The sequence below is a fragment of the Patiria miniata genome, unplaced genomic scaffold, assembly GCF_015706575.1.
Source record: "Patiria miniata isolate m_02_andy unplaced genomic scaffold, ASM1570657v1 HiC_scaffold_18, whole genome shotgun sequence".
In the NCBI taxonomy this organism is placed as follows: Eukaryota; Metazoa; Echinodermata; class Asteroidea; order Valvatida; family Asterinidae; genus Patiria; species Patiria miniata.
In genome coordinates, this window is record NW_024037056.1 from 15,171,010 (window position 1) to 15,197,208 (window position 26,199).

General features: G+C 38.4%; 2 protein-coding genes across 3 annotated transcripts; one reads left to right on the forward strand and one right to left on the reverse strand.

The window, feature by feature from the left end:
* Window positions 1-6,572: 6,572 nt before the first annotated feature.
* LOC119724838 (protein PHTF2-like) lies at window positions 6,573-23,545 on the reverse strand. Of its 2 annotated transcripts, none has more exons than XM_038196098.1 (18): window positions 23,432-23,545; window positions 21,992-22,227; window positions 20,581-20,643; window positions 19,699-19,774; window positions 18,505-18,601; window positions 18,206-18,317; window positions 17,702-17,829; window positions 16,985-17,571; window positions 16,565-16,797; window positions 15,259-15,493; window positions 14,403-14,571; window positions 14,100-14,289; window positions 13,102-13,233; window positions 11,529-11,615; window positions 10,183-10,338; window positions 9,244-9,339; window positions 8,153-8,278; window positions 6,573-7,716 (listed from the first exon to the last, which is right to left on the reverse strand). In XM_038196098.1, exons 2-18 carry the CDS (start codon window positions 22,106-22,108, stop codon window positions 7,693-7,695), a joined length of 2,628 nt encoding a protein of 875 aa, XP_038052026.1. In that variant the 5' UTR covers window positions 22,109-22,227; window positions 23,432-23,545; the 3' UTR covers window positions 6,573-7,692. The 2 variants fall into 2 exon arrangements, with proteins under 2 accessions (XP_038052026.1, XP_038052025.1); XM_038196097.1 differs by lacking the exon at window positions 23,432-23,545 and adding an exon at window positions 22,995-23,213.
* LOC119724839 (transmembrane protein 60-like) lies at window positions 23,456-24,776 on the forward strand. Its single transcript, XM_038196099.1, has one exon. The coding sequence runs from the start codon at window positions 23,482-23,484 to the stop codon at window positions 23,872-23,874; it is 393 nt and encodes a 130-aa protein (XP_038052027.1). The 5' UTR covers window positions 23,456-23,481; the 3' UTR covers window positions 23,875-24,776.
* Window positions 24,777-26,199: the final 1,423 nt, after the last annotated feature.

Here is a 26,199-nt window from a genome sequence, read left to right on the forward strand (position 1 = left end):
CATTCAGTCTGTATAAATTAAACAAATTTAGATTGTGTTTTTGTTCACGAACACGTTCATTTTTAACTGTCGGTTATCTGTTTCAGGAAACAGCCAGCGTGTTTTAACATACATGTACTTTTTATCTGACAAAGTATCAGCAACAACTTGGGGGGAAATGCTCGTCGCTCTGATCTCATTATTTTATTTTCTCAAGACAATTAACCCTAAAAAGTAACATTCTAGCCTGATTTGCTAGGAACCATACCAATCCTGGCAAATTCCAACACCATATGGGAAACTGCTCACACACATTTCTGACTTTGATTCTGAAGGTGTGCCAACCCAATGTAAAAGACTGTCAGTTTAGGGGTACTGTACCCATCCTGATAGATTCCAACAAAACATGCCGTTGGGGTTTGATGGGTTGAGTTCTGTTAGGATTGAAGTTGACATTTTGGCTCAATCGAAATGACACTAGCACCGCGAATAGACTAATCTCGGCACGCCATGGAGGCTCCCCTCAATAGAGAAACCATTGTGCGAGCTATTGTACAAAAGCAATCGCCCTGCGTGGCGGATTATTTGAACAATAGCTAGCACAATGCTTTCGCCATTGAAGGGGGACTAATGTAGTGTGTTCAGTGTTACTTTGCTAGGATTGGTCAACAAACAAAAGGAGCCGATGGCAAAAAATGCGAACAGTTAAAAATGATCGTGTTCAATGCAGGCTCGAACTATAGATTAAGCGTGGATAAAGCCTGCGACAAATGAATCGCTGCCAAGAACGTGACACACTCCCATTAAACACTACCCAGAAGCAAGAAGATTAATACTTATACTCTGAAATTGTGGATTTTGTTTAAGTTTGTGTAAATGAAAAATCAATTTTTTTAAAAACTACATGTATTTATAAATAATGTAATCAGTTAAATTATTTGACTGTTTGCTAATTTTCTGACCAAATAGTGATGTTCAGATGCTCGTAATGTAACCATTTTTGTTTCAAACCTTCGCCTGTTTATGTTTACTACGAGAGTAAGTGGTAACGCCAAAATGATTAAGTCTTGCAAACAAATAATCATTTTGGACAAGATAAGGAAGCAGTTTTGCCTCTTTGTTTAATCGGAGTGTGTCCCGAATTTTAAAAAAAAAGTTTATAGTGTGTCAATAAATGTATCATGCAATAAATTTACCTTCCACACTTTTTTTGGTAGCATTATTATAATTGTTTTGTTCAGCATGACTAAATTGCCTTTTGTTTTTGTAAGAATAAACACAAAAAAAGCTATTTTTGTAGTGTTCGCTAGACATGGTGTTTTGGGAGTGCTTCTTTCAAGAATGTTTCTATAAGCCATTTAGATCAAAAAAACAATGTGATAAAAATGCAAGGCTAACCCCTTGCATTCTTGATTTTCCAAAAAAAGGGCGAATTTTGCCCAATTTTTATCAAAATTGGGCAAAATTAAAAAATGCAAGGCTAAAGGCTTACATTTGTGAATTTCCATTAAAAGCAAACTTTTGCCCAATTTTTATCAAAATGCAAGGTTAACCCCTTACATTCTTGATTTCCCCCAAAAAGGCAAATTTTGCTCAATTGTGATCAAAATGCAAGGTTAACCCCTTACATTTTTAATTTTCCAAAAAAAGGCAAATTTTGCCCAATTTTGATAAAAATGCAAGGCTAACCCCTTACATTTTTAATTTTTCAGAAAAAGTCAAATTTTGCCCAATTTTGATGAAAATGCAAGGCTAACCCCTTACATTTTTAATTTTTCAGAAAAAGTCAAATTTTGTCCAATTTTGATAAAAATGCAAGGCTAACCCCTTACATTTGTGAATTTCCTTTAAAAGCAAAATTTTGCCCAATTTTGATGAAAATGCAAGGCTAACCCCTTACATTTTTGATTTTCCAAAAAAAAGCAAATTTTGCTCAATTTTGATAGAAATGCAAGGCTAACCCCTTACATTTTTGATTTTTCATGAAAAGTCAAATTTTGTCCAATTTTGATAAAAATGCAAGGCTAACCCCTTACATTTGTGAATTTCCACAAAAAGCAAAATTTTGCCCAATTTTGATGAAAATGCAAGGCTAACCCCTAACATTCTTGATTTTCCAAAAAAAGGCAAATTTTGCTCAATTTTGATAAAAATGCAAGGCTAACCCCTTACATTTTTAATTTTTCAGAAAAAGTCAAATTTTACCCAATTTTGATAAAAATGCAAGGCTAACCCCTTACATTATTAATTTTTCAGAAAAAGTCAAATTTTGCCCAATTTTGATAAAAATGCAAGGCTAACCCCTTACATTTTTGATTTTTCATGAAAAGTCCAATTTTGTCCAATTTTGATAAAAATGCAAGGCTAACCCCTTACATTTGTGAATTTCCACAAAAAGTCAAATTTTGCCCAATTTTGATGAAAATGCAAGGCTAACCCCTTACATTTTTGATTTTTCAGAAAAAGTCAAATTTTGTCCAATTTTGATAAAAATGCAAGGCTAACCCCTTACATTTGTGAATTTCCACAAAAAGTCAAATTTTGCCCAATTTTGATGAAAATGCAAGGCTAACCCCTTACATTCTTGATTTTTCAGAAAAAGGCAAATTTTGCTCAATTTTGATAAAAATGCAAGGCTAACCCCTTACATTTGTGATTTTTCAGAAAAGATCAAATTTTGCTCAATTTTGATAAAAATGCAAGGCTAACCCCTTACATTATTAATTTTTCAGAAAAAGTCAAATTTTGCCCAATTTTGATAAAAATGCAAGGCTAACCCCTTACATTTTTGATTTTTCATGAAAAGTCAAATTTTGTCCAATTTTGATAAAAATGCAAGGCTAACCCCTTACATTTGTGAATTTCCACAAAAAGCAAAATTTTGCCCAATTTTGATGAAAATGCAATGCTAACCCCTAACATTCTTGATTTTCCAAAAAAAGGCAAATTTTGCTCAATTTTGATAAAAATGCAAGGCTAACCCCTTACATTTGTGAATTTCCACAAAAAGTCAAATTTTGTCCAATTTTGATAAAAATGCAAGGCTAACCCCTTACATTTTTAATTTTTCAGAAAAAGTCAAATTTTGCCCAATTTTGATGAAAATGCAAGGCTAACCCCTTACATTTTTAATTTTTCAGAAAAAGTCAAATTTTGCCCAATTTTGATAAAAATGCAAGGCTAACCCCTTACATTTTTGATTTTTCAGAAAAAGTCAAATTTTGCCCAATTTTGATAAAAACGCAAGGCTAACCTCTTACATTTTTGATTTTTCATGAAAAGTCAAATTTTGTCCAATTTTGATAAAAATGCAAGGCTAACCCCTTACATTTGTGAATTTCCTTTAAAAGCAAAATTTTGCCCAATTTTGATGAAAATGCAAGGCTAACCCCTTACATTTTTGATTTTCCAAAAAAAAGCAAATTTTGCTCAATTTTGATAGAAATGCAAGGCTAACCCCTTACATTTTTAATTTTTCAGAAAAAGTCAAATTTTGCCCAATTTTGATGAAAATGCAAGGCTAACCCCTTACATTTTTAATTTTTCAGAAAAAGTCAAATTTTGCCCAATTTTGATGAAAATGCAAGGCTAACCCCTTACATTTTTAATTTTTCAGAAAAAGTCAAATTTTGCCCAATTTTGATAAAAATGCAAGGCTAACCCCTTACATTTTTGATTTTTCATGAAAAGTCAATTTTTGTCCAATTTTGATAAAAATGCAAGGCTAACCCCTTACATTTTTAATTGTTCAGAAAAAGTCAAATTTTGCCCAATTTTGATAAAAATGCAAGGCTAACCCCTTACATTTTTAATTTTTCAGAAAAAGTCAAATTTTGCCCAATTTTGATGAAAATGCAAGGCTAACCCCTTACATTTTTAATTTTTCAGAAAAAGTCAAATTTTGTCCAATTTTGATAAAAATGCAAGGCTAACCCCTTACATTTGTGAATTTCCTTTAAAAGCAAAATTTTGCCCAATTTTGATGAAAATGCAAGGCTAACCCCTTACATTTTTGATTTTCCAAAAAAAAGCAAATTTTGCTCAATTTTGATAGAAATGCAAGGCTAACCCCTTACATTTTTAATTTTTCAGAAAAAGTCAAATTTTGCCCAATTTTGATGAAAATGCAAGGCTAACCCCTTACATTTTTAATTTTTCAGAAAAAGTCAAATTTTGTCCAATTTTGATAAAAACGCAAGGCTAACCCCTTACATTTTTGATTTTTCAGAAAAAGTCAAATTTTGTCCAATTTTGATAAAAATGCAAGGCTAACCCCTTACATTTTTAATTTTTCAGAAAAAGTCAAATTTTGCCCAATTTTGATAAAAATGCAAGGCTAACCCCTTACATTCGTGAATTTCCACCATAAGTCAAATTTTGCCCAATTTTGATAAAAATGCAAGGCTAACCCCTTACATTTTTGATTTTTCATGAAAAGTCCAATTTTGTCCAATTTTGATAAAAATGCAAGGCTAACCCCTTTTATTTGTGAATTTCCTTTAAAAGCAAAATTTTGCCCAATTTTGATGAAAATGCAAGGCTAACCCCTTACATTCTTGATTTTCCAAAAAAAAACCAAATTTTGCTCAATTTTGATAGAAATGCAAGGCTAACCCCTTACATTTTTAATTTTTCAGAAAAAGTCAAATTTTGCCCAATTTTGATAAAAACGCAAGGCTAACCCCTTACATTTTTGATTTTTCAGAAAAAGTCAAATTTTGCCCAATTTTGATAAAAATGCAAGGCTAACCCCTTACATTTGTGAATTTCCACAAAAAGTCAAATTTTGCCCAATTTTGATAAAAATGCAAGGCTAACCCCTTACATTGTTTATTTTTCAGAAAAAGTCAAATTTTGCCCAATTTTGATAAAAATGCAAGGCTAACCCCTTACATTTTTAATTTTTCAGAAGAAGTCAAATTTTGTCCAATTTTGATAAAAATGCAAGGCTAACCCCTTTTATTTGTGAATTTCCTTTAAAGACAAAATTTTGCCCAATTTTGATGAAAATGCAAGGCTAACCCCTTACATTCTTGATTTTCCAAAAAAAAACCAAATTTTGCTCAATTTTGATAGAAATGCAAGGCTAACCCCTTACATTTTTAATTTTTCAGAAAAAGTCAAATTTTGCCCAATTTTGATAAAAACGCAAGGCTAACCCCTTACATTTTTGATTTTTCAGAAAAAGTCAAATTTTGCCCAATTTTGATAAAAATGCAAGGCTAACCCCTTACATTTGTGAATTTCCACAAAAAGTCAAATTTTGCCCAATTTTGATAAAAATGCAAGGCTAACCCCTTACATTTGTGAATTTCCACAAAAAGTCAAATTTTGCCCAATTTTGATAAAAATGCAAGGCTAACCCCTTACATTTTTTATTTTTCAGAAAAAGTCAAATTTTGCCCAATTTTGATAAAAATGCAAGGCTAACCCCTTACATTTTTAATTTTTCAGAAGAAGTCAAATTTTGTCCAATTTTGATAAAAATGCAAGGCTAACCCCTTACATTTTTTATTTTTCATGAAAAGTCAAATTTTGTCCAATTTTGATAAAAATGCAAGGCTAACCCCTTACATTTGTGAATTTCCTTTAAAAGCAAAATTTTGCCCAATTTTGATGAAAATGCAAGGCTAACCCCTTACATTCTTGATTTTCCAAAAAAAAAACAAATTTTGCTCAATTTTGATAGAAATGCAAGGCTAACCCCTTACATTTTTAATTTTTCAGAAAAAGTCAAATTTTGTCCAATTTTGATAAAAATGCAAGGCTAACCCCTTACATTTGTGAATTTCCACAAAAAGCCAAATTTTGCCCAATTTTGGTAAAAATGCAAGGCTAACCCCTTACATTTTTGATTTTCCAAAAAAAGGCAAATTTTGCTCAATTTTGATCAAAATGCAAGGCTAACCCCTTACATTTTTAATTTATCAGAAAAAGTCAAATTTTGCCCAATTTTGATAAAAATGCAAGTCTAACCCCTTACATTTTTAATTTTTCAGAAGAAGTCAAATTTTGCCCAGTTTTGATAAAAATGCAAGGCTAACCCCTTACATTTTTAATTTTTCATGAAAAGTCAATTTTTGTCCAATTTTGATAAAAATGCAAGGCTAACCCCTTACATTTGTGAATTTGATAAATACATTCTTGATTTTCCAAAAAAAAGCAAATTTTGCTCAATTTTGATAGAAATGCAAGGCTAACCCCTTACATTTTTAATTTTTCAGAAAAAGTCAAATTTTGTCCAATTTTGATAAAAATGCAAGGCTAACCCCTTACATTTGTGAATTTCCACAAAAAGCAAAATTTTGCCCAATTTTGGTAAAAATGCAAGGCTAACCCCCTTACATTTTTGATTTTCCAAAAAAAGGCAAATTTTGCTCAATTTTGATCAAAATGCAAGGCTAACCCCTTACATTTTTAATTTTTCAGAAAAAGTCAAATTTTGCCCAATTTTGATAAAAATGCAAGGCTAACCCCTTACATTCTTGATTTTCCAAAAAAAGGCAAATTTTGCTCAATTTTGATAAAACTGCAAGGCTAACCCCTTACATCTTTATCTTTGTTCATTAGGGGAGAGAATTCAAATTAAATACTAGCACTTTGATGAATTTGTTTGGGTAAGAATCTCAAAATTTTAATTTTTTTTTGCCTTTGAGCACTAGAAAACAGTGCTAAATATAACAACAAACTCATTTAAATAACAATGTCACGTCAAAAAAAGTTATGTGCAAACATTCCTTCAAAACAATAATACTAAGAGTATTTTCATATAAATACATGTAAGACGGAGAAAACAAACACCTGTCTTGACAATTTGCTAAAAAGCACCACAAATTTAGATATTTACTCCGACACAAATTCATTGCATTTTACAAAACAATAACATTACCAATGTTCTGCAAAAGAACGTTGCTTAAAAGTTAAAAAATAATAATACAGCCACGGCAATACAACATACAATGTATTACAAACATCGCAAATATCTTTGGGATTTTGTTCATTTTAGGTAACAATGAAATCAGACTTTCAATAATCATTGCTAAATGTTAATATACATTTACTCTTTAAATCAGTTGCGAAAACCAGCTCCCAACCAATTAGAAACTTACTTAGTAAAATGCTGTTGTCAGTCTAAGAGACGGTCTTTGTGATTGGTTAATGGAACATCACGGACTCTTGGCAACCCTAGCCAACCAATTGAGGCTGTTGTTTCAATGCAATTTTTTTGAGACTCAATGTCACAACCTGTGATTGGTCAATCCATAACAACACATCTTGAGGTCAACCAATAGGAAACCTCATTACATAAAGCTGTTCCAATGATGCAATTTGATTGGTCATATCTACCAACCAACAAAAATCACTTACACATTCACCGCAACTGTCAAGAATTTTTATAATTTCTTTGGCAGGCTTCTAAGTCGACACAACAATTATAACAAATGCTGAATATTTTGGTTATATATTATATTTATTAAATAGAATTTACATATTTTTGACAGGTGTCGACATTTTTGATTTATCTTCAGGAACAAACCAGGTGGAAACTCATGAATACATTCCATTGGATATTAACAATTGTGTCAGCCAATCAGAGTTCAGCTTTGATTGATTTGTTTTACTTGACACAAATGTCTGCCCCTTTGATTGGATATACTGATATGCATATGGCTGCCATAAATGAACGTGGCTACCCTTCTGAGAATATTTCCCTCATGTGGCCTTGATCTTCCAAAGCTGAAAAGAGGGACCGAAAAATAAAGTCACAAGTCGATCACAACCCAATCGCAAGTCAATGGCAAGTCAATCACAAATCAATGGCAAGTCAATCAAAAGTCAATCACAAGTCGAGCACAAGTCAATCATGAGACAATCACAAATCGATCACAAGTCGATCACAAGTCAATCATAAGTCAATCACAAGTCAATCACAAGTCAATGGCAAGTCAATCACAAGTCGATCACAGTCCAATCATGAGTCAATCACAAAACAATCGCAAGTCAATCACAAGTCGATCACAAGTCAATCACAGGTCAATCACAAGTCAATCACAAGTCAATCACAAGTCGATCCTAAGTCAATCACAAGTCAAGCACAAGTCCATCCTGGGTCGATCAGAAGTCAAATCACAATTCAGTCTCAAGTACAAGGTTTTAGGGGATTCTCACTCACCTTCAACTTGAACCCCAGCAGCTCGGTGAGGACGCCAGAGAAAGCCGACAAGACCACAACTCTTGTGATGTTGTAGAGAACCGGGTTCATAGCCATGCCGGCAATCTTGAAGGGAGTCTCGATTTCCTGTAGGTCAGAGGTCAAAGTTCAGAGGGTCATTCATCTATTATTGAAACCTCAGCTTCCAAACTACTCAGAAGAGATTGTGAATATTTCTGTTCCTTCGAATGAAATGCCAGTTCGTCGCAGGTTATTCCTAAGCTAATGCCACTTACACTACAGGGTGAAAAGAGGCAAATTGGGGTAAAGTGGCTTGCCCAAGGACACATCACATGGCTAGCAGACAGATTCAAACCCCTGACCCTTCAATCACAAATCATAAATCTGATCACAAGGCTTTTCTCTGACTCTAAAGAGCCCAACAGAATTCAAAGCCTCGCAAGTATCCTTACCCCGACTGTGTCTTTATCTGTTAGCTTCTGTACAAACACCTGGTGTGGCTACCCCGTACTGTCAAGCTTAAGGTCAATCCTGGAGTCACGTGAGAGTAAAGTGGCTTGCCCAAGGACGCATCACATGGCCAGCATATAGATTTGAACCCCAGACCCTTCAGTCACAAATCACAAATCTAATAACAAGGTTTTTCTCCAACTGAAAATCACTCCCCTCCCCCCCCCATTTTTTTTTCAAAGCCCTCCAAGTATTGCTACCCCCGATTATCAAGCTCAAAGTCATTCCTGGAGTAACATGAGAGTAAAATGGCTTGCCCAAGGACACAGCACATCACCAGCGGCTGTATTCGAAACCCTGACCTATGATCACAAATCCTGAACCACTAGGCCACACAACCTTCACTCCCAAATATAAGAACTGAGAATGATTCAGATATCGTTACCCCCGACCGTCAAGCAGATAGTCATTTCTGGATGGAATCTGCCGTGATTTCGAAATAAAACGTTTTGCAATGCAGGCCACACAGAAAAAAAAATACGGTATTGGTTTTTAAGTTCAGGCTGTGGACAGGATGGAAAAAAATTGAATACAATTTTGGTCTGGGCTGAATTTTTAATTTAATTTTTTTAAGATTTTACCTTAAGGAGTTTAGAGGCAAGTTTAAGTACGTTGTTCACCAGCATCAGATCATCCTTCTTGTGTGGCTTTTTCTCCATGTGCAAATAGAGATTAATCTAAAGGAAAACAAAGATATGAACAATAAACACAAAACATTTGCTCTTGCGATGTAAAATGTCAAACAGGTGTACAGTAAAAGTATTTGGAATGTTTCATATTTGCTAATTTGAAAAATACTGCAAGTAAAACTTGAACCCCCCTGGCATGCTGGTAGTTTTTATACAGTCAGTTGGTAAGCACACTTTTCAGTTGACCTAGCCAAAATCAACAATGACCTCATTTGACCCCTAGATGACCTTTGACCTCAAATGTCTCAAGTTATCTGACGTCCCCGTACCCAAAGATTATTGTCACCAAGTTTGGTTGGGAGTGAAGTCTACTTAAACTTTTCATGACAGCAATTTTCAGTATTGTACCTAGCCAAAATCAACAATGACCTCATTTGACCCCTGGATGACCTTTGACCTCAAATGTCTCAAGTAATCTGAAGTCCCCCTACCCAAAGATTATTGTCACCAAGTTTGGTTGAGAGTGAAGTCTACTTAAACTTTTCATGACAGCAATTTTCAGTTTAGTACCTAACCAAAAACAACAATGACCTCATTTGACCCCTGGATGACCTTTGACCTCAAATGTTCCAAGTCATCTGAAGTCCCTCTACCCAAAGATTATTGTCACCAAGTTTGGTTGAGATTAAAGTCTGACTTTTCATATGACAGCACTAAACAGTTAAACCTATAAACCCAAATGGAACACACGTACACACAGAAGGAATACACTATCGCAAGGTCCCCCTTTCTTGGCTTAAAAGCTAGGGGGATAACAAGCTTTCATCAAATTTACAAATTCTCTCCTCCCCTTTTTAGAAGTCCAAGCCCCGCCCCTGACATTGCACATACCTGTTCAGTTAATAGCACAGACGTGTTGCGGAACTTTTGGTTGATGTTGGAGCCCAGCGTCATGAACCTAAGTAGGAACGGACACATGCAGAACGTCCAGGCAATCAGCTCCCAGTTGAAGAGGTGGGACAGGAACTTGAACTCTTTCTGAAGCATCTGTATGACGCCAAAATAACAAACAAACATTGAAAGTACGTAAGATCATTTGCTTTGAATGCATCATTTTTGTTTTCATTTGAATCAACAAAATTGCTCAAAATTTTAAGAAGGGCGCATAACAAATAACTTGTTGAACTTTCAGCTAAGTGGATACCATACATTTTGAGGAAACGGAGAAAATGTGTGCACAATTTTCGGGCTCTTGTAAATGGATTTCGTTGTGAATGCATGCAAACAAAAAAGTGTGCCATCGGGCACATTTTCTGAAACCACCTTCAAAGATTGGTTTCTTTCGAATGATACCATTTCAGGCGGAATAATTTCACAGATTTGGTACCAGTCCTATCTACAATTTGAGCAAGGATTTTCTCATTAATTCGGTCAGTACGTTTCCGAGTAATTGCAAATGTTCCAATGGGCCTTTAAGAATAACCGTCCTTTCCAACTGTCTAAAAACTCCGCATTAGACCTGGATCCAAGGCAGAGATTTCTGGAATCCGTTTCTCGCTAGCGAGAATCCAACACAGTTTCTACACGAGTAATGCAGTCTAGACGGGTAAAACTCCACCCAAAGTTGTATTGAACTGATTTAGAATGGCTAATCACTGGGCCAGATTTAGCCCATTTATTGGTGTTATGTGGTAATCCTATACAATAGCACTGCCCGACTCTCTACAGGGTGAGTAAAAAAAAATGCATCCCAAATAGACGGACCATTTTTTAATGAAGTTTTGCCTGCAGCACTTTCAAAATCTAGGATATGAAAGCCCAGTTGTTGAGCTTTCTTTTAGTACAAGAATCATTCAGATCACTCATGTACTTTTCAAGTTACGGAATTTTGAACACAAACACCGTTTTACAGTTCTGTCCACGGATCGCAAAAAAAGGAAGTGTTCTTTCAGCATAGCGAAGAACAATTCTCATAGGGATGCATGTGAATTGTTTTCTTTTGCTGAAAGAACACTTACCTTTGTGATCCGTGGACAGAACTTTAAACGGTGTCTGTGTTCAAAATGCCATAACTTGAAAAGTACATGAGTGATTTGAATGATTCTTGTACTAAAAGAAAGCTCATTGATTGGGCTTTTTTAACCTAGATTTTGAAAGTGCTACAGGCAAACTTTCATTCGAAAATTGGTCCTGCCATTTGGCTTGAATTTGGCTTGCTTCAGATTTCATAAACCTACCTCAACGCACAGCACAGACATCAGGCATAGGGTCAGCATGAACGCTGACGACACAATGACATCAATCGAGCGCTGGGGTCCACGTTTCTGATGGAAAATAATAGTAATTACAGAAAGGTCATATTGCTCCTAATATTCAAAATATATACATTGTGTTTGGTCTGGCAATCCTTGAAAATTACAGTGCAGTAGAAAAAACCCGCGCAGAGTGGCAAGTCAAAGTCTTGAATCTATTTGCGACAAGTCCTCAAAAGTCCATCACAAATCATTACAAATCCTCACAAATATATCACAAATCATAACAAGTCTACACAAATACATCAGAGGTCATTAGAAGTCCTCACAAGTCACTACAAGTCCTCACAAGTCACTACAAGTCCTCACATGTCATCACAAGTCCATCGTTTGTCATCACAAGTCCATCACGAGTCCTCAAGTCTATCCCAAGTCCTTACAAATCCTCCAAAGTCCTCACAAGTCCATCACAAGTGCTCACATGTAATTGCAAGTCCTCACAAGTTCATCACAAGTCCTCACAAGTCCTCACAAGCATTCACAAGTCCATCACAAATACATCACAAGTCCTCACGTCATCACAAGTCCATCACATATCATCACAAGACCATCTTTAGTCCTCACTAGTCTTCACAAGTTCTCACAAGTCCATCACAAGTTCTCACAAGTTTTGTCAGTCCTCACAAGTCATTACAAGTCCTCACACGTCTAGAAAAAGTCAATCAAATCTCAATCACAAGGTCTAAATGAACTACAACTTCTTTGTTATTGTTCACCTCGTTACTGGTGACTCCACTTGTTAACAGACTTTTGATTTACTTGAGATGGACATAAATGCTTATGATGGACTTGTGATAGACTCGTGATGGATTAGACTACAAAACTGCTTAATCAATGGTCCTCGATGGAACTTTAAAGGGAAGATACAACATTTGCAAACATCAAAAAACGAAATGATCAAATTATCACGAAATATCTTACTGGATTGTTAGGGAATGACAGTCGAAAGCATCCTGTAAAATCGTGGCTCCTGGTGTTCTGACATTTTCAAGAAAACTTGTATTTTTCCAACGCTGGTCGGCCGACCAGTGTTGGAGAAAACTGACTTTTTTCAAAAAGTGCTGCTAATTTTTCATATTTAGTTATTCCGCATTTTTTTGCAATTGATTACACACCTGTGAAGGAGTACAAGCCTGCTAGACTGATTCTCTGACCTTGCAATCATCCAAAGTCTATAAATTGCTGCGTTTCATCTTATGTGGGGTCAGGGAGCCAGACTACAAAAATATGGTTGGTTTTCTTGGATTTTCCAGCATCTCTGAACCCAAAACGTGAAGCAAGTCAGTGTAACAATATTTGCTATAACATACTTCTCCTTCAAATCCATTTATTTCTGAAAATTGCAGCAAAAGCAAATGTTGTACATTCCCTTTAACTGTGACCTTGTGACTGCAACACAACCAATAGTAAAGTAATTTGTCACAAGTCTTTTTTTTATATCCGAAGCATCACAATTTTGGAAAAGAATTTTGGTCGGCAAAAGTGCATGGACCCCTACCTTGAGGAACGACCTCAGCGAAAGCCACGCTTTGATGTTGCTGACTTTGTCCAGACGGAAGTGGGGTAGGCCCGACTTGCGAGCTCGGCGGGTTGACGTAAGGTGGGAGAAATACTTTGCGAAAAGGCAACGCTACGAACAAAAAACTCGAAACATTTTATTCACCGGCAAAAAAAGGAATAATTCACAGCATTTTTGGTACCAAATGACAAATATTTGCTGCTATTTGGATCTGGTATGTTTGGATGAATACAAGAAAGTTTGCAAACAATGAATAGCGCCCTCGTATTGTGTTCACCACATCTCAAGAAAGGCTAATGCCTATGTCCATATCCACTTTTATAAGTGATAATGCTACGTGTAAAAAAAAACCTGTCCTTCTCCCGATCCTAAATAACTCTGTTGTTAACCAATGGAATTAAACCAAAATTTCACATCATGTAAACAAGGCATGACAAATTTCATGGACCGAGTTTCATCAGCTTAGTGCAGGGTGAGATTTAAACGCCACTGGAAAAAAAATACTCACTTTGAGAATGTCAAAACAGCGCTGGAAACGGTGGCGGAAGCAAGTGCTGTGGCATGAAAGCTGCGGCTGAAAGCTTCTGAAGGAATGTAGGATCACCCCTGATGTCATTGCACACCTCCTCGATCGTGGGTTGCGCCAAATAATCGAGGTGTGCAATGACATCAGGGGTGATCCTGCATTCCTTCCGAAGCTTTCCGTCACAGCACGCACGCCTTCCGCCACCATCTCAAGCGCTGTATTGACATTAGAGGACGCCAAGTCAAAAATGGCAGATTCTGAAAGTGAGTATTTCACTCTCTTGCACAATGCTGATGAAACTCGCTCCATAAAATGTGTCATGCCTTGTTTACATGACCTGAAATTTTGGTTTGATTCGGTAAACAGTTATTTAGGATCAAAAGTAGGACCCGTTATTTTTTTACATGTAGTAGATTTTTGAAACTACAGTGTATTAAGAAATTACATGTACCTGTTTATAAGTTTTCTCAGCGACGGACAACAGGAAAAAGAACATGAGACTAAGCGCGAAGCGTTCCATGCTGCAGAGTCCTATCACGATGTAGGCGGCCGTGTTGAGCCGAAAAGAATCTGCTGCCCTCTGGAGCCGGGAATAGGTCAGCCAAGATAGATCGAAGTCCAGAAAGGACACGCCACGCAATCTGACAAGTAAATCAGAAGTTCTTATTGGGTTGTGCACTTTGGTGAACAATGCTCATTTTAAAATATCTCCCCTCCTCGTTACAGATTATAGTATAGCCCAATGACCCCTGACCTGAAACTGATGGGTATGCTGGCCAGGATGGCAGCACAGAGGGCGCCAATGAGGATGTAGTCGCAGCTGCTGCGTGTGTTGTGAACCTTGGTGTTGATGTAGCAGCTGATTTCGAGCACGCTCAGATCGGTCTTCTTACACTCGTTGCCTTCGAAGATGCGTACGCGGACTTGAAGAAAGGAAAACAGATTGAATTGAAATTTAGACATTAAGATTTAAGATCACTTTATAGCTTGTGACTGGCTTGTGATTGGCTTGTGATTGGCTTGTGATGGACTTGTGATTGACTTGTGATGGGCTTATGATTAGCATGTGATTGGCTTGTGATGGACTTGTGATTGACTTGTGATTGACTTGTGATTTGGCTTGTGATGGACTTGTGATTGGCTTGTGATTGGCTTGTGATTGGCTTGTGATGGACTTGTGATTGACTTGTGATGGACTTGTGATTGACTTGTGATTGACTTGTGATTGACTTGTGATTGACTTGTGTTTGACTTGTGATTGACTTGTGATTGTCTTGTTATTGGCTTGTGATGGACTTAAGACGGACTTGTGATTGACTTGTGATTTGCTTGTGATGGACTTGTAATTGATTTGTATTCATCTTTTGATAGAATTGTGATTGTGATTGTCTTGTGCATGTCTCGTGCTTCTTCGTGAATGACTTGTGATTGACTAGCGATTGTCTTGTGTTTTTTTTGTGATTGACTAGTGATTGTCTTGTGATTGTCATGTGATTGTCTTGTGATTGTCATGTGATTGTCTTATGAATGACTAGTGATTGTCTGATGACTGACTCAGAATTAACAACCGCTCTTTCGGGAAAACCCCAGATTTTTTTTTAAAAACGTACTCTTTTCTGTGTTAGTGCAAGCGCTTGGCGTGCTCGTAACAGTCGCCGGCAAGAGTTTGAACGGATCTTCAAAGTGTGGAATCTCCTCGTTCTTTTCGTTGTCCGAGTCAGAGGAATCACTCTCGCTCGACTCGCTAGACGTTCCTGAAGAGGACACCTCTTCCGCAGTCTCGCCCCAGCTTGGGTCATCCATGTCTGAATCGCCGGACCGGGACGGGCCTCTTAGATGGGGATCCTGAAGTTAAGGGGAAAAAAAGGGGGGGGGGATAACTTCAACAGATCCCTGGTTTTGTTCCATTTTCTGCCCTCACAGGTACCCATTTCGCTTCTTGGTGGGAAGAGGCAATTGGTGGTAAAGTGTCTTGCCTGAGGACACAGGTAACACAGCCGCACCCGTTAGAAAAAAGTGGGGGGGGGAGATGAATTTCAATCAATGCTTTAGAGCACCAAGGTCCATTGGTAATGGTGTCTGACATGTGTGGTAGTATGTGAGTTTCAGCTGTAAGGGGTTTGTGGTCCTTGTGTCCAGGAGCAAGACACTTTACTACAATTGCCTCTCTCAACCCAAGAGTGTAAATGATACAAGATGTACATGTAGTATCAGTGCTCTGCAACGCAACAAAGTCAATGTTTTTCTTTCTTTAATCCTCCTATGCAAACATACATTCTGTGCCAAGTAGCCCTTTCAGTCAAAATCAATCAAGTGACTGTTTTCAACAGTTAAGAATTCCCAGCCTGCATGAAGCAGGATTGACTGAATGGGACTGCTTCAGTACCTTGATACAGCTATGCTTTGACTGCCGCTGAGTGATAAAACAGCTGTGGCCACAACTTGCCTGCTTTGTCAGTTGACTCAGTTTGACTAGTCACAGTGCTTGCTTGACATATGATCTGACTGCTGGTGACTAGCCTTTGTTACAAGTGTAGCAGGGGAAGTAGAAGTGAATTTTGACTGTCTGTGACTGTTCAAATAGCTGGAGGGCTACTAAATTTTGTTCAACTGCTTTGTTTTATTTTAACAAAGAAACCAATATTTTGAATGGTTGGTGTCTGCAAAAAAGACTTTTCTCTTGGGTTGCTTTTGCACAACAACAGTTCCGCCCTGCAAGTACACTGGTTCCCTGTCTCTACAAAATTGATTCTGATAGAGAGAAGGGAACCAGTCTGCCCTGTGAGAACGAGATGAAAAATAAATCATAGGCCAATTTTATTTTGTTAGATGCATCATTCAAAATTGACTTTTTTTCACTGGAATAGCATTTTTAAAGATCTATCTTTGGGGTGAAATATAAAAGCTCTGAACTACCTCCATTAGTGACTTGCATTGTCGGACTGGTCGTGTGTCCATGTCGGAATCGTTGGAGCTCCCATACTCCTGCCGCTTGCGCCGACCTTTCCTGACCCCGGCGCGACCTCTCAGGCTGCGTTCCCGACCTCTGTCCTCCATGTCCTCCGTGGGGCCTTCGCTGTCCGAGGCATGATGGGGGTTGTCCGAGACGTCATCGCTGAAGTGTGTGACCGAGGATTTTTGGGCTCGTTCTGTGGTAGAGATCAATACCAATATACAGTCAGCAAAAAATTCCTTGCACCGTTTAAACATTCAAACATTCTGCCAACACCTTATAAAGGCTGCTGTTTGTCCTTGATGTATTAAGTGTCTAGAAAAGCCATGAACCTCTGTTGTTTTTTGTGTTATTCTCATTTCATTGTGTTCAGCTCAACATACCAAGTAGAGACACGTTTGAGATCTCAACGGTCCCGACTTCTGCCCCCGGCTTCTGGGTCACGTAACCCTGGCTCTCCTCTGCTGGCTCACTTGACCCCTGACCTTTGACCTCAGGCTCTTCTGCTGCCAGGAGGGAATCAGAACGTGATGTTGTGAAAACGATGGCAGCGTCGGCATTCGGGTCCTGGTCTGGTAGGAGAATTTCGCCGGCGATGTTGGACTCTTCTATTGGCTTTCCCAAGAGGGTGAAGTCTTCTTCCGTGAAACCGGTCGTCTCGTCGCCTTCAATACACTGGATGTATTTCACCGGTTTCCCGCCAGTGGTACCCGACATCCCAAGGCCGTCTTCCACGCTCGCCTCGTCCATGCCTTCAACCAGGCTCTCCCGGCGCCCCGTGGCGCTGTCTTCCACAACGATCCCCGGCCGCGAAAAACGGCGCGTGATGTTGCGGCGCGCCTGGCGCATCTGGAAGTAGGTGTCGGCTGTGCAGGGCAGGGACTGGCTGCGTCGCATTCCGCGTTTCTTCGAGTAGTTGCCTGAGCCTTCATCAGACGTGGCTTTACGCTGTTTGGTCTTGACTTGACGGCTGCAAAGCACAGACAACAATCAGTTATCCAAAAAAACAACTATCCGTAATCTGTAATCTAAAAAAATTATATTTATTTCACAGTTTTTATAAAATTTTCCATTAAAACTTCCGCGTGTCCCCTCCATACCTTCGCCTAGTCATTCGGCGACGCAACGCTCTAGATTTCTTGACGGTGGTGCAGACTACCAGCGAGTAGACGGTGCCCAGCACTAAGGCCAGGATAACAGGCGTGAACACCTCAGTGAAAAAAATCGGCTGTAAGCAAGGGGACAAAAAATGGTTTAAAGAACTCCCAAGTTTTGCCATTTGTGAGTTGGCTACGCCCCTTAGACAATCCTAAGTTTTAGAAGTTAGAGTTTTTGTCACAAAGTTTTGTTTGACTCAGATGTTGCACTTTCCGCGTCCATTTGTATATCATGTAAGTGGACAATATTTGACACGCTGTGTTGACGTGATTCTACCGCGATTCTACCGCGATAGCTCAGTTCTGCTGTGATCCTCCAACTGTTCACAAAATCTATTTCGACTTGGCAAAACATAAAATTGAGATTTGTTTTTTTCTTGGAAGGGGGAATAATCATTTTTAATTTTTAATATTTTTTTGAAAATAGAAATCTTTAGAAAAACCTACCTGTTGTCCATCATTTGGCGAATACGCAAAATATACAGTGCAGGAGAATAACTGGAGGACATACAGCACCAACAAACACACCAGCATCCATTTTGACAGCTGTTGCTTCCACCTAGGTGGAAAAAGGGCCCAAAAAAAAAAAAAAATAAATTGTTATTTTTGCCAAAGTTGGACTTTTGGTTAGAAGGTGATCAATGGGATTCCATTCAAACTGGAGCCAAGAACTTATACTTTCTGGACGGATCGGGATAAATCTGGATCCCAGATGAAATAAATGAAGGGAATTGTCGTTAACTTACCATCGGTAGTAGAGGGGGAAAAATACAACCCTGATTAGTCCTTTGCGAGCACTGGCCCCTAACGAATGCTCTGGTTTGGCTTTAGTGAATGTCGAACCTGCCCCGAGAATGAGAGAAAATAGAAAAAAATAGCTGAACAGATCCGATTGACATGTTTTAAAGCTATAGTCCATCATTTGTAATTAGTGCATTTTGTTCGTTTGAAGCAACAAAAGTGTTCAAAATCTAATGAAGGATACTGAGCAACTAACCTGATGAAGTTTCAGCTAAGCTTCAGCTGTACATTCCGAGAAAAGCAGCATTCTAAGATCTCAATTTCAAATCAAAAGTTACTGAATCATGTTTTGAATTGTTTTGAATTGCAGCTATATGCGGTGTCGCGCACTGATCCGACGAATTATAACAACCGCGCGCGTGTGCGTCGTTCCAATACTTGTGCGCGCTGCGCTGAATAACAAAACGAACTACTAATTTAAATTTTCCTACGGTGCTTCTTAAGAATCACCGTTGGAAATGCCTTCTTTCGTTGATTACTTCAAAATGACAGCTTGCCAGAAAGAATAATTTCACAGGGAGTTTAGTTCCCTTACTATCTTTCAACCAAGTTTGATTTTCAACAGTAATTACGCCAGTTACTTTTCGGATGGCTGCAAATGATGGACTATAGCTTTAAAATGAGTCACATTTTGCAAAATCTGACTTATTTAACCCTAACCCCCTGGGCCCTCTGGCTAGGATGCAACCTCAATCCTGCAAACTCCTCCAATTGCCACCAAAAAAAAATTTGATTCAGCCTCAATCCTCCAAAATCAACCGTTAGTTCTTGTATTTAGTCTGTGGAGGGTGACCACTGCCTCAATCCTCCAAAATTCTCTGCCAATTACTGGCTATGGTTTGAGGCAGTGCGAATGGCGTTTAGAAGCAGTGCCGATGAACTACAGGAAAAACACAGGGCTGATTTATGCATGGCTGAACATAACCAATGCAGGATATGGCCTACTGGCTTGACGTAATGCATCCTCCACAAAAAAGTGATACATCTTTGCCATTCATCCTCAATCCTCTAAAATCATCCAAAACCGGCAGGAGGATTTTGGAGGAATGAGGGTTAGGGTTAACGATGGTTATGTGAGAATGAAGGACCCACACACCAGAAAGGTAAATAATTAGGGGCAATTTTAAATGAAGACTTACCTCTGACAAGGTCAATGTCAATCAGTTCAGTTTTTAGCCGACCAGTCCGCAAGGGGATACTGTGTGCAGCTAGACCCTGAAAAGTGAAATAATATCTTTGAAATATTTGCGGATATAAATGTCAGTGCCATAGAATAAAATTGCCTTGTTGAGATACGGTGGACACAATGTGAGGCTCAGGGTAATTTTTGGAATTGGTAAAGTCTTATTATATAAGTGACATACAGATCCTTGTCATTTGATTGGTGGAACTCACATCATGTGACATTTATTATTGCTCCCATTCACACCGGGGCTCAAAAAGTCCCATTTGCCCATGGTGAATGGGATTTACTATTCAACAGTTAGGATCATCCTTGTTCCATGACGCGTTATTTGTGTGAAAATGCATGCTGGTTTGTGCGTTGAGCGTTGCGCGTATTGTTCCCATTAGCCAGCGCTACAGAGTTGGTTTCAAACGTTTTGTGAAGGGGTGGTTTGGAAGAGAGAAATACATTTTCTACCAATTTTGTATTGAAATCGAAGTTCATGTTAACTGTATTTAGATTTGAATAATTTTTAAATATTAAAACCAAGCAGAATAATCCTGGTAAGCATAATCCTAATACATGTAAGCACAATCTTGGTAAGCATGATCCTGGTTAGCATAATCCCGGTAAGCACAGTCCTGATAAGCATGATCCTGGTTAGCATAATCCTGGTAAGCACAGTCCTGATAAGCATAATCCTGGTGAGGATAATCCTGGTAAGCAAAATCCTGGTAAGTATAATCCTGTCTTAAAAGCATAATCCTGGTAAGCATAATCCTGGTAAGCACAATCCAGGTAAGCATGATCCTGGTCAGCATAATTAGACATGACGCAATCTAAGCGATTAACATACCTGGATATTCAGCTCTTTGATTTCAACATGCTCCTCCCATAGTTCTTTGTCATACGCACCGATCTGTGGGGTGAAGAAATTGTGTGGAAAATGACTTGAAAATGAGCAAAATTAAACAAACGTCAAAGTTTTATTCCAAAAATATGGCTATAAATTCATTTTTGACAGAACAATTAACCCATTATAATAATAATAATAATAATTTGGGAGGCTAATCATCCTTACTCACAGCTGGTATGCTGAATTGCGAAGGACGCGGCTACAACGTGGTCAGGCCGCTGGCACGTAAAGGCGCCTATGGCTGCCGGCCACATCGACCCATATATGACCACGGAGCACAGCCTGAGATTGAAAGTGTTTGATTTTTCCGGAGGGAGGAATACCGGAGGGCCCGGAGAAAAACCCTCGTGGCACAGGAGAGAACCAACGCACAACTCTACTCACATGTGATCCGCGGCCAGGATTCGAACCGTGGTCACCTTGGTGAGAGGCGAGCGCTTTACGCACAAGCCACCCATGCCACCCTAATGCACCCTTGTGCTGGTCTCTGATGGCTAACCTAATGTCCTCTTCGACTGTCTGACTTGTGACTTTGTTTTAAGCTGGTGAAGAGAGTCGGGCAGTGCTGTTGTATAGGATTACCCTGTAAAGCCAATGAATAGGCTAAGTCCGGCCCATTGTGTAGGCCAGATGCATGAAAAAACTTTCACTGAATAACCATTTTGAATCAACTGAATAGAGTTTTGTGCTCTGAGTGACCAGCTTTACTGTACACAAAATGTAGCAGTGAAGTTTTGTAAAACAATGGTCATTTTGCGATGCAAAATCGAGGAAAATTGCCCACTGCCCGTGTCAAATGTGGTCAATTTTATGGTTGTGAACCCGTCCCCATTCCAATATATAGATACTTTGTCCTTTAATCCTAACCTTCCCAAATCCTCCAAAATCCTCGTTACAAAATGGAGGATTTTCCAGGGTTGAGGTTATGGCACGAATAAGTGGCTGATTTTGGAGGATGCACTGTGTCAAGGTCTCAGGCCGGACCTTGTGTTGTTTATGCTCAGCTGGGCAAAAATTTAGGCCTAGATTATACTTGAAATCCTCCGCACTGCTCCATGATGTCACTGGCTCTGCCTCAACATATTGACAGTGATTGCTGGAGGATTTTGCAGGATTGAGGCAGTGGTCAGTTCAAGAAATAACGGATGATTTTGCAGGATTGAGGTTGTATGCAATTTGTACAAGGAGGCAGTTGGAGGATTTTGCAGGACTAAGGATGTATCCTAGCAAAAAGGCCCAAGGAGTTTAGGGATAACTGTCACTGAATTTGAATAACAAACCCTATCCACAACGAGGGCGCTCTATGCAAGCACTCTGTTGGACCAATGACGCCGATGGTTTCAATGCATACCTGTTCTTGGAAGCCGGAAATCGCTGCATTGATTCCCGAAAACCCAAGCATTTCTGACAGCCGACTAGACGACCTGTGGAGACGCTTGACCTTTGCCCTTTTGACTCGTACAACCATAGCAATGTGTCGGAAACAGTGAAGCGCTGTGTCAGGGACGACTGGTGTCCATCTTGGAAAAGTCTTTTTGGTTTTTTTTCCTTGCTTACTTCAGAATTTGTTGCTGTTCCTATTGTGCACTACGGAAATATCGAAAGGAAAAATAATCAAAGTTTTTCTTAGCTGTAGATATATGTGTGGTGCTAAGCTGGGGGGGGGGGGGATGGACTTAGTACGGGGAGATCAGTAGGCCTACTATTTTCGCTCATTTTTTGCAGTGTCCCTCAAAATGGCAGCATGGTGCATGCCAGAAGAACATTACTCAGAAAACAAGAAATGGTGGTGTCTTTAAAGTTATACACTACAGTCGAATCCTGATACGACGAGCACTATTATTACAAGAAGCTGCTATAACAAGCAAAATTGTAGGCTTCAAGTAAGTTTTGTTTTCTTTGTTTTCCTTTGTCTTGTTCCACTTTACAAAAACCTGTTTACAAGGTAATTCATAAAGTCCCAAGGACCTTGTTATGAAGGTGTTCGACTGAAAAGGCCTACTTGAAAAATTGTAAACTAATTATGTTTAGCTACATGCATAAGAATTGTTTCAGCAAACATTTTTCTAATTATTGGAAAAAAATTAATTATGTCAACTGAGCTGAGGGGAACATATAGGCGCATAATTTCATAAAACATAGCATTCTATTAAACACACATGCATAATTTAACAGTACAACAACAAAAAACAAAAAAACTACATTTTTTTGTGAAGAAATTGGGGCTAGAATTTGGGGCAAAATGATGTCGGCCTATATTGTGGATTCCTCCATGGCCTATGTAACACGAATTTTCAGCGCAACGAGTTCATTGTCAATGGTCGGAATTGTCAAAGGCAAAATATATCACTTACTGTTCCAAAACCACCCGGCAAAAATAAGAGAGTGAAGTCTTTAATCGTTCTCAGTTGTTCAAGACTCCGCTTGTATGCTTCAGGTTTCGAGTGGGTGTTGAAAAGATGGTAAATTCACGATTTCCAGGAACCAACAAAAAATACAGCTGAGCTGAGCGAATGCACAATGTGAAGAATAATAATGACATCGTACCGACCGGTGACCTAGATTTCTATAGGATGGCTGATATGGAGAAGAGGGGTGTGCAAGTATTAATAAACATTGAGTAGTTCCTTTCACGGTGAATTATGACTACATTTTAAATATTTTACAAACTTAATGCATATCATTAGCTGATTTGTTCAAACTGGATGGGTCGGCTGATGCTTAAAATTCTTTAAATTATCTATTGGACAATTAGAGGAAATAGAGATCCCTCGTATTTAACCTGCCTTACCCGTGTAGAAAATGGACTGATCTATCCGCACAACATCAACATCAAGCAAGATGGCGCTCGTGCAACGAGCCTCTCTCACGTACGTTTGCATAATGGCTTTCTTGATTCTAACTGCAATTCGCCTGGACCAGAGGCTGGAGTGGAACTGGTTCTTGGTCTTCATCCCTCTGTGGGTGTTCGACTTTGTCGTGGTCGCTTTGCTCGTCATCAAACTCATCAGCCATTGCCGGGTCGGCTACGACCAGAGCGACATGTCGCTGTCCTTGGTCAACAAAGTGTGGTTAATCTGCGTGATGGGACTGGCACTGACTTTCAAGATTTTACTGTGTGTCCGGCTTCAGTACGCGGCTGATATGGCCCACTACTGGGTCTTTGTACCGCTGTGGTTGATGCTGGGCTTGTCAGCTGTAAGGCTCATCCCTTGGACCTCAAAGCTTAGATGATGGGAACGTAAACCACAACTCCTAACTGTTAATCAAGCGGAACCACAACTGACATTATGCAATGCCGCATGTCCTGCTACACAAGCTTGCTAAAAATGTCAGGCGTAGGCCCCCCTACTCTAAATTTGTGTAAATGTACTGGTGTTTCACGGAGCACTATGGTGTTGGACATCAACATTATCCACTTGTCTGCTTGTGCAGTAGTACAGAAAGAGCAAACTTATGCGAGCTTTAGCTTGAGTAACTCCAGCTCATCAGGAATTCGACATTTGGAGTTACTCAAGCCATGTACAAGTTCAAACGGAATGGGTCAGGTGCATTCTTGGAAGATCTACACAAGCCACCAATCGAGGGTTCTTCTACAGCCACGTTAGACTTTTGAAGAGCCGTGCCCTGAAGTTCTCCTGGCAATGATGTGATGAAAGCATCGAGGAGCAGTTGCCATGACAACGGACGAAAGAAGTGCTGGGATAAAGTCTCCATAGACAAGAAACATTGACAATGACTTTTACTTATTGGGAGCCGTCCTTGTTCTTGTTAATATCTGACACAGTGTTTTAGTTGTTTCTTAAAAAAATTTCGTTTCTTAAAAAAAAAAAACCCAATAATTTATATTTCGTTAATGAATTTAATGAAAGTTTCCATAGATTCTCGATGTTTGATATTGTCAAGGTTTTCAGAGTAAATGACAACTATTGATGCATTACTAACTTTTTTTTGGGGGGGGGGCGTGCTTCAGATCAAATTTTTCCCTACTTGAATGAAAAGATTTTGTGTTACAAACGTCAGTTCTGGATGTACATGTACTAAATAATGCCTAAATAAAAATATAAAGTCTGGAGTAAAGTTTAGACAAGTGTCAATCAAACTTTTTGGACCACATTAATTTTATTGCATCAAGCTTAAGGAAACAATCTCAGAATTTACATCTCGTATACAATTTGAATAATGTAATTTGAATAATTCATTTGCATAATGAATTGTTTAATATGAATAATTAAACGGTTGGAAGTTTTTGAGACAATTAAAAAAAAAAAATATAGGTTCTGGCTGATTATTCATCAAAATGAAAAATTGTTCAAACATTCAACATGTTCATATCACCATACATGTGTGTCCCTTTGCTTATGTACCTATCATTAAGCCTTTTATACGGAAAAACTCAAAACTTTTTCTATTTTATATTTCAGGTCATTCCAGTCAGTAAGCAGTTTGCACCAGTTCTATTCATTTTTTCACATGTAAATCAAGATCTTCCACACCGAATTGAAATGAAAAATGAGATTAAAATTTTGGAACAGTTTTTGAAAGAATCAACAAGTCTTAAAGGGAATATACAACATTTGCAAACATCGAAAAATAAAACTACCAAGTTTTTAAGAAATACCTTACTAGGATGTTGGTACATGACAGTCTAAAGCATCCTGTAAAATTATGGCACCTGGTGTGAAGTCATTTTCAAGAAAATGATATTTTTGTATACATTTCCAACGGTGGTCGGCCGACCATCGTTGGAAAAACCTGACTATTTTTCCACTACTGCTCCAAATTTACCATTTTTTTTTTCAGTCCAATTTTTGTTTGCAATTGGTTACATGTTCACGAACAGGTGCAGGCCAGCTAGACTGGTTCCCTTACCTTACAATATTCCGGCATCTGTAAATTGACCCATTTTATCTTTAGTGGAGTCGGGGAACCAGACTACTGGAACGTTTTTGTTTTTCTTGGTTTTTCCAGCATTTTCGAACACACAACTTCCAACATGTCAGTGTAACAATATTTGATCTATTATTTAAATCCCTCAAATAGTTCATTTCTGAAAATTACAGCAAAAACCAATGATGTACATTCCCTTTAAAATAAGTAACAAAAATCAGTTCAAATATCTCGATGGTGGCGCTTTCTCCTGAATAATGTTTTGTCCCCATTCCTGAAGCCATTACAGCACTGTTGGACAAATACTTTTTAAGTCAAAAAAATATACCCAGACTCTAATAAAGTACATGTACACATATTTCTTTTTAAAATACAATTATATACGACTGTTGTTAAAAATATACTGTACTAAATGTTCATCACTATCACCGTCACCACATATGAAATTTAAAGCTATAGTCCATCATTTGTAATTAGTGCATTTTGTTCGTTTGAAGCAACAAAAGTGTTCAAAATCTAATAAAGGATAATGAGCAACTAACCTAAGCTTCAGCTGTACATTCCGAGAAAAACAGCATTCTAAGATCTCAATTTCAAATCAAAAGTTACTGAATCATGTTTTGAATTGTTTTGTAATTGCAGCTATACGCGGCGTAGCGCACTGATCCG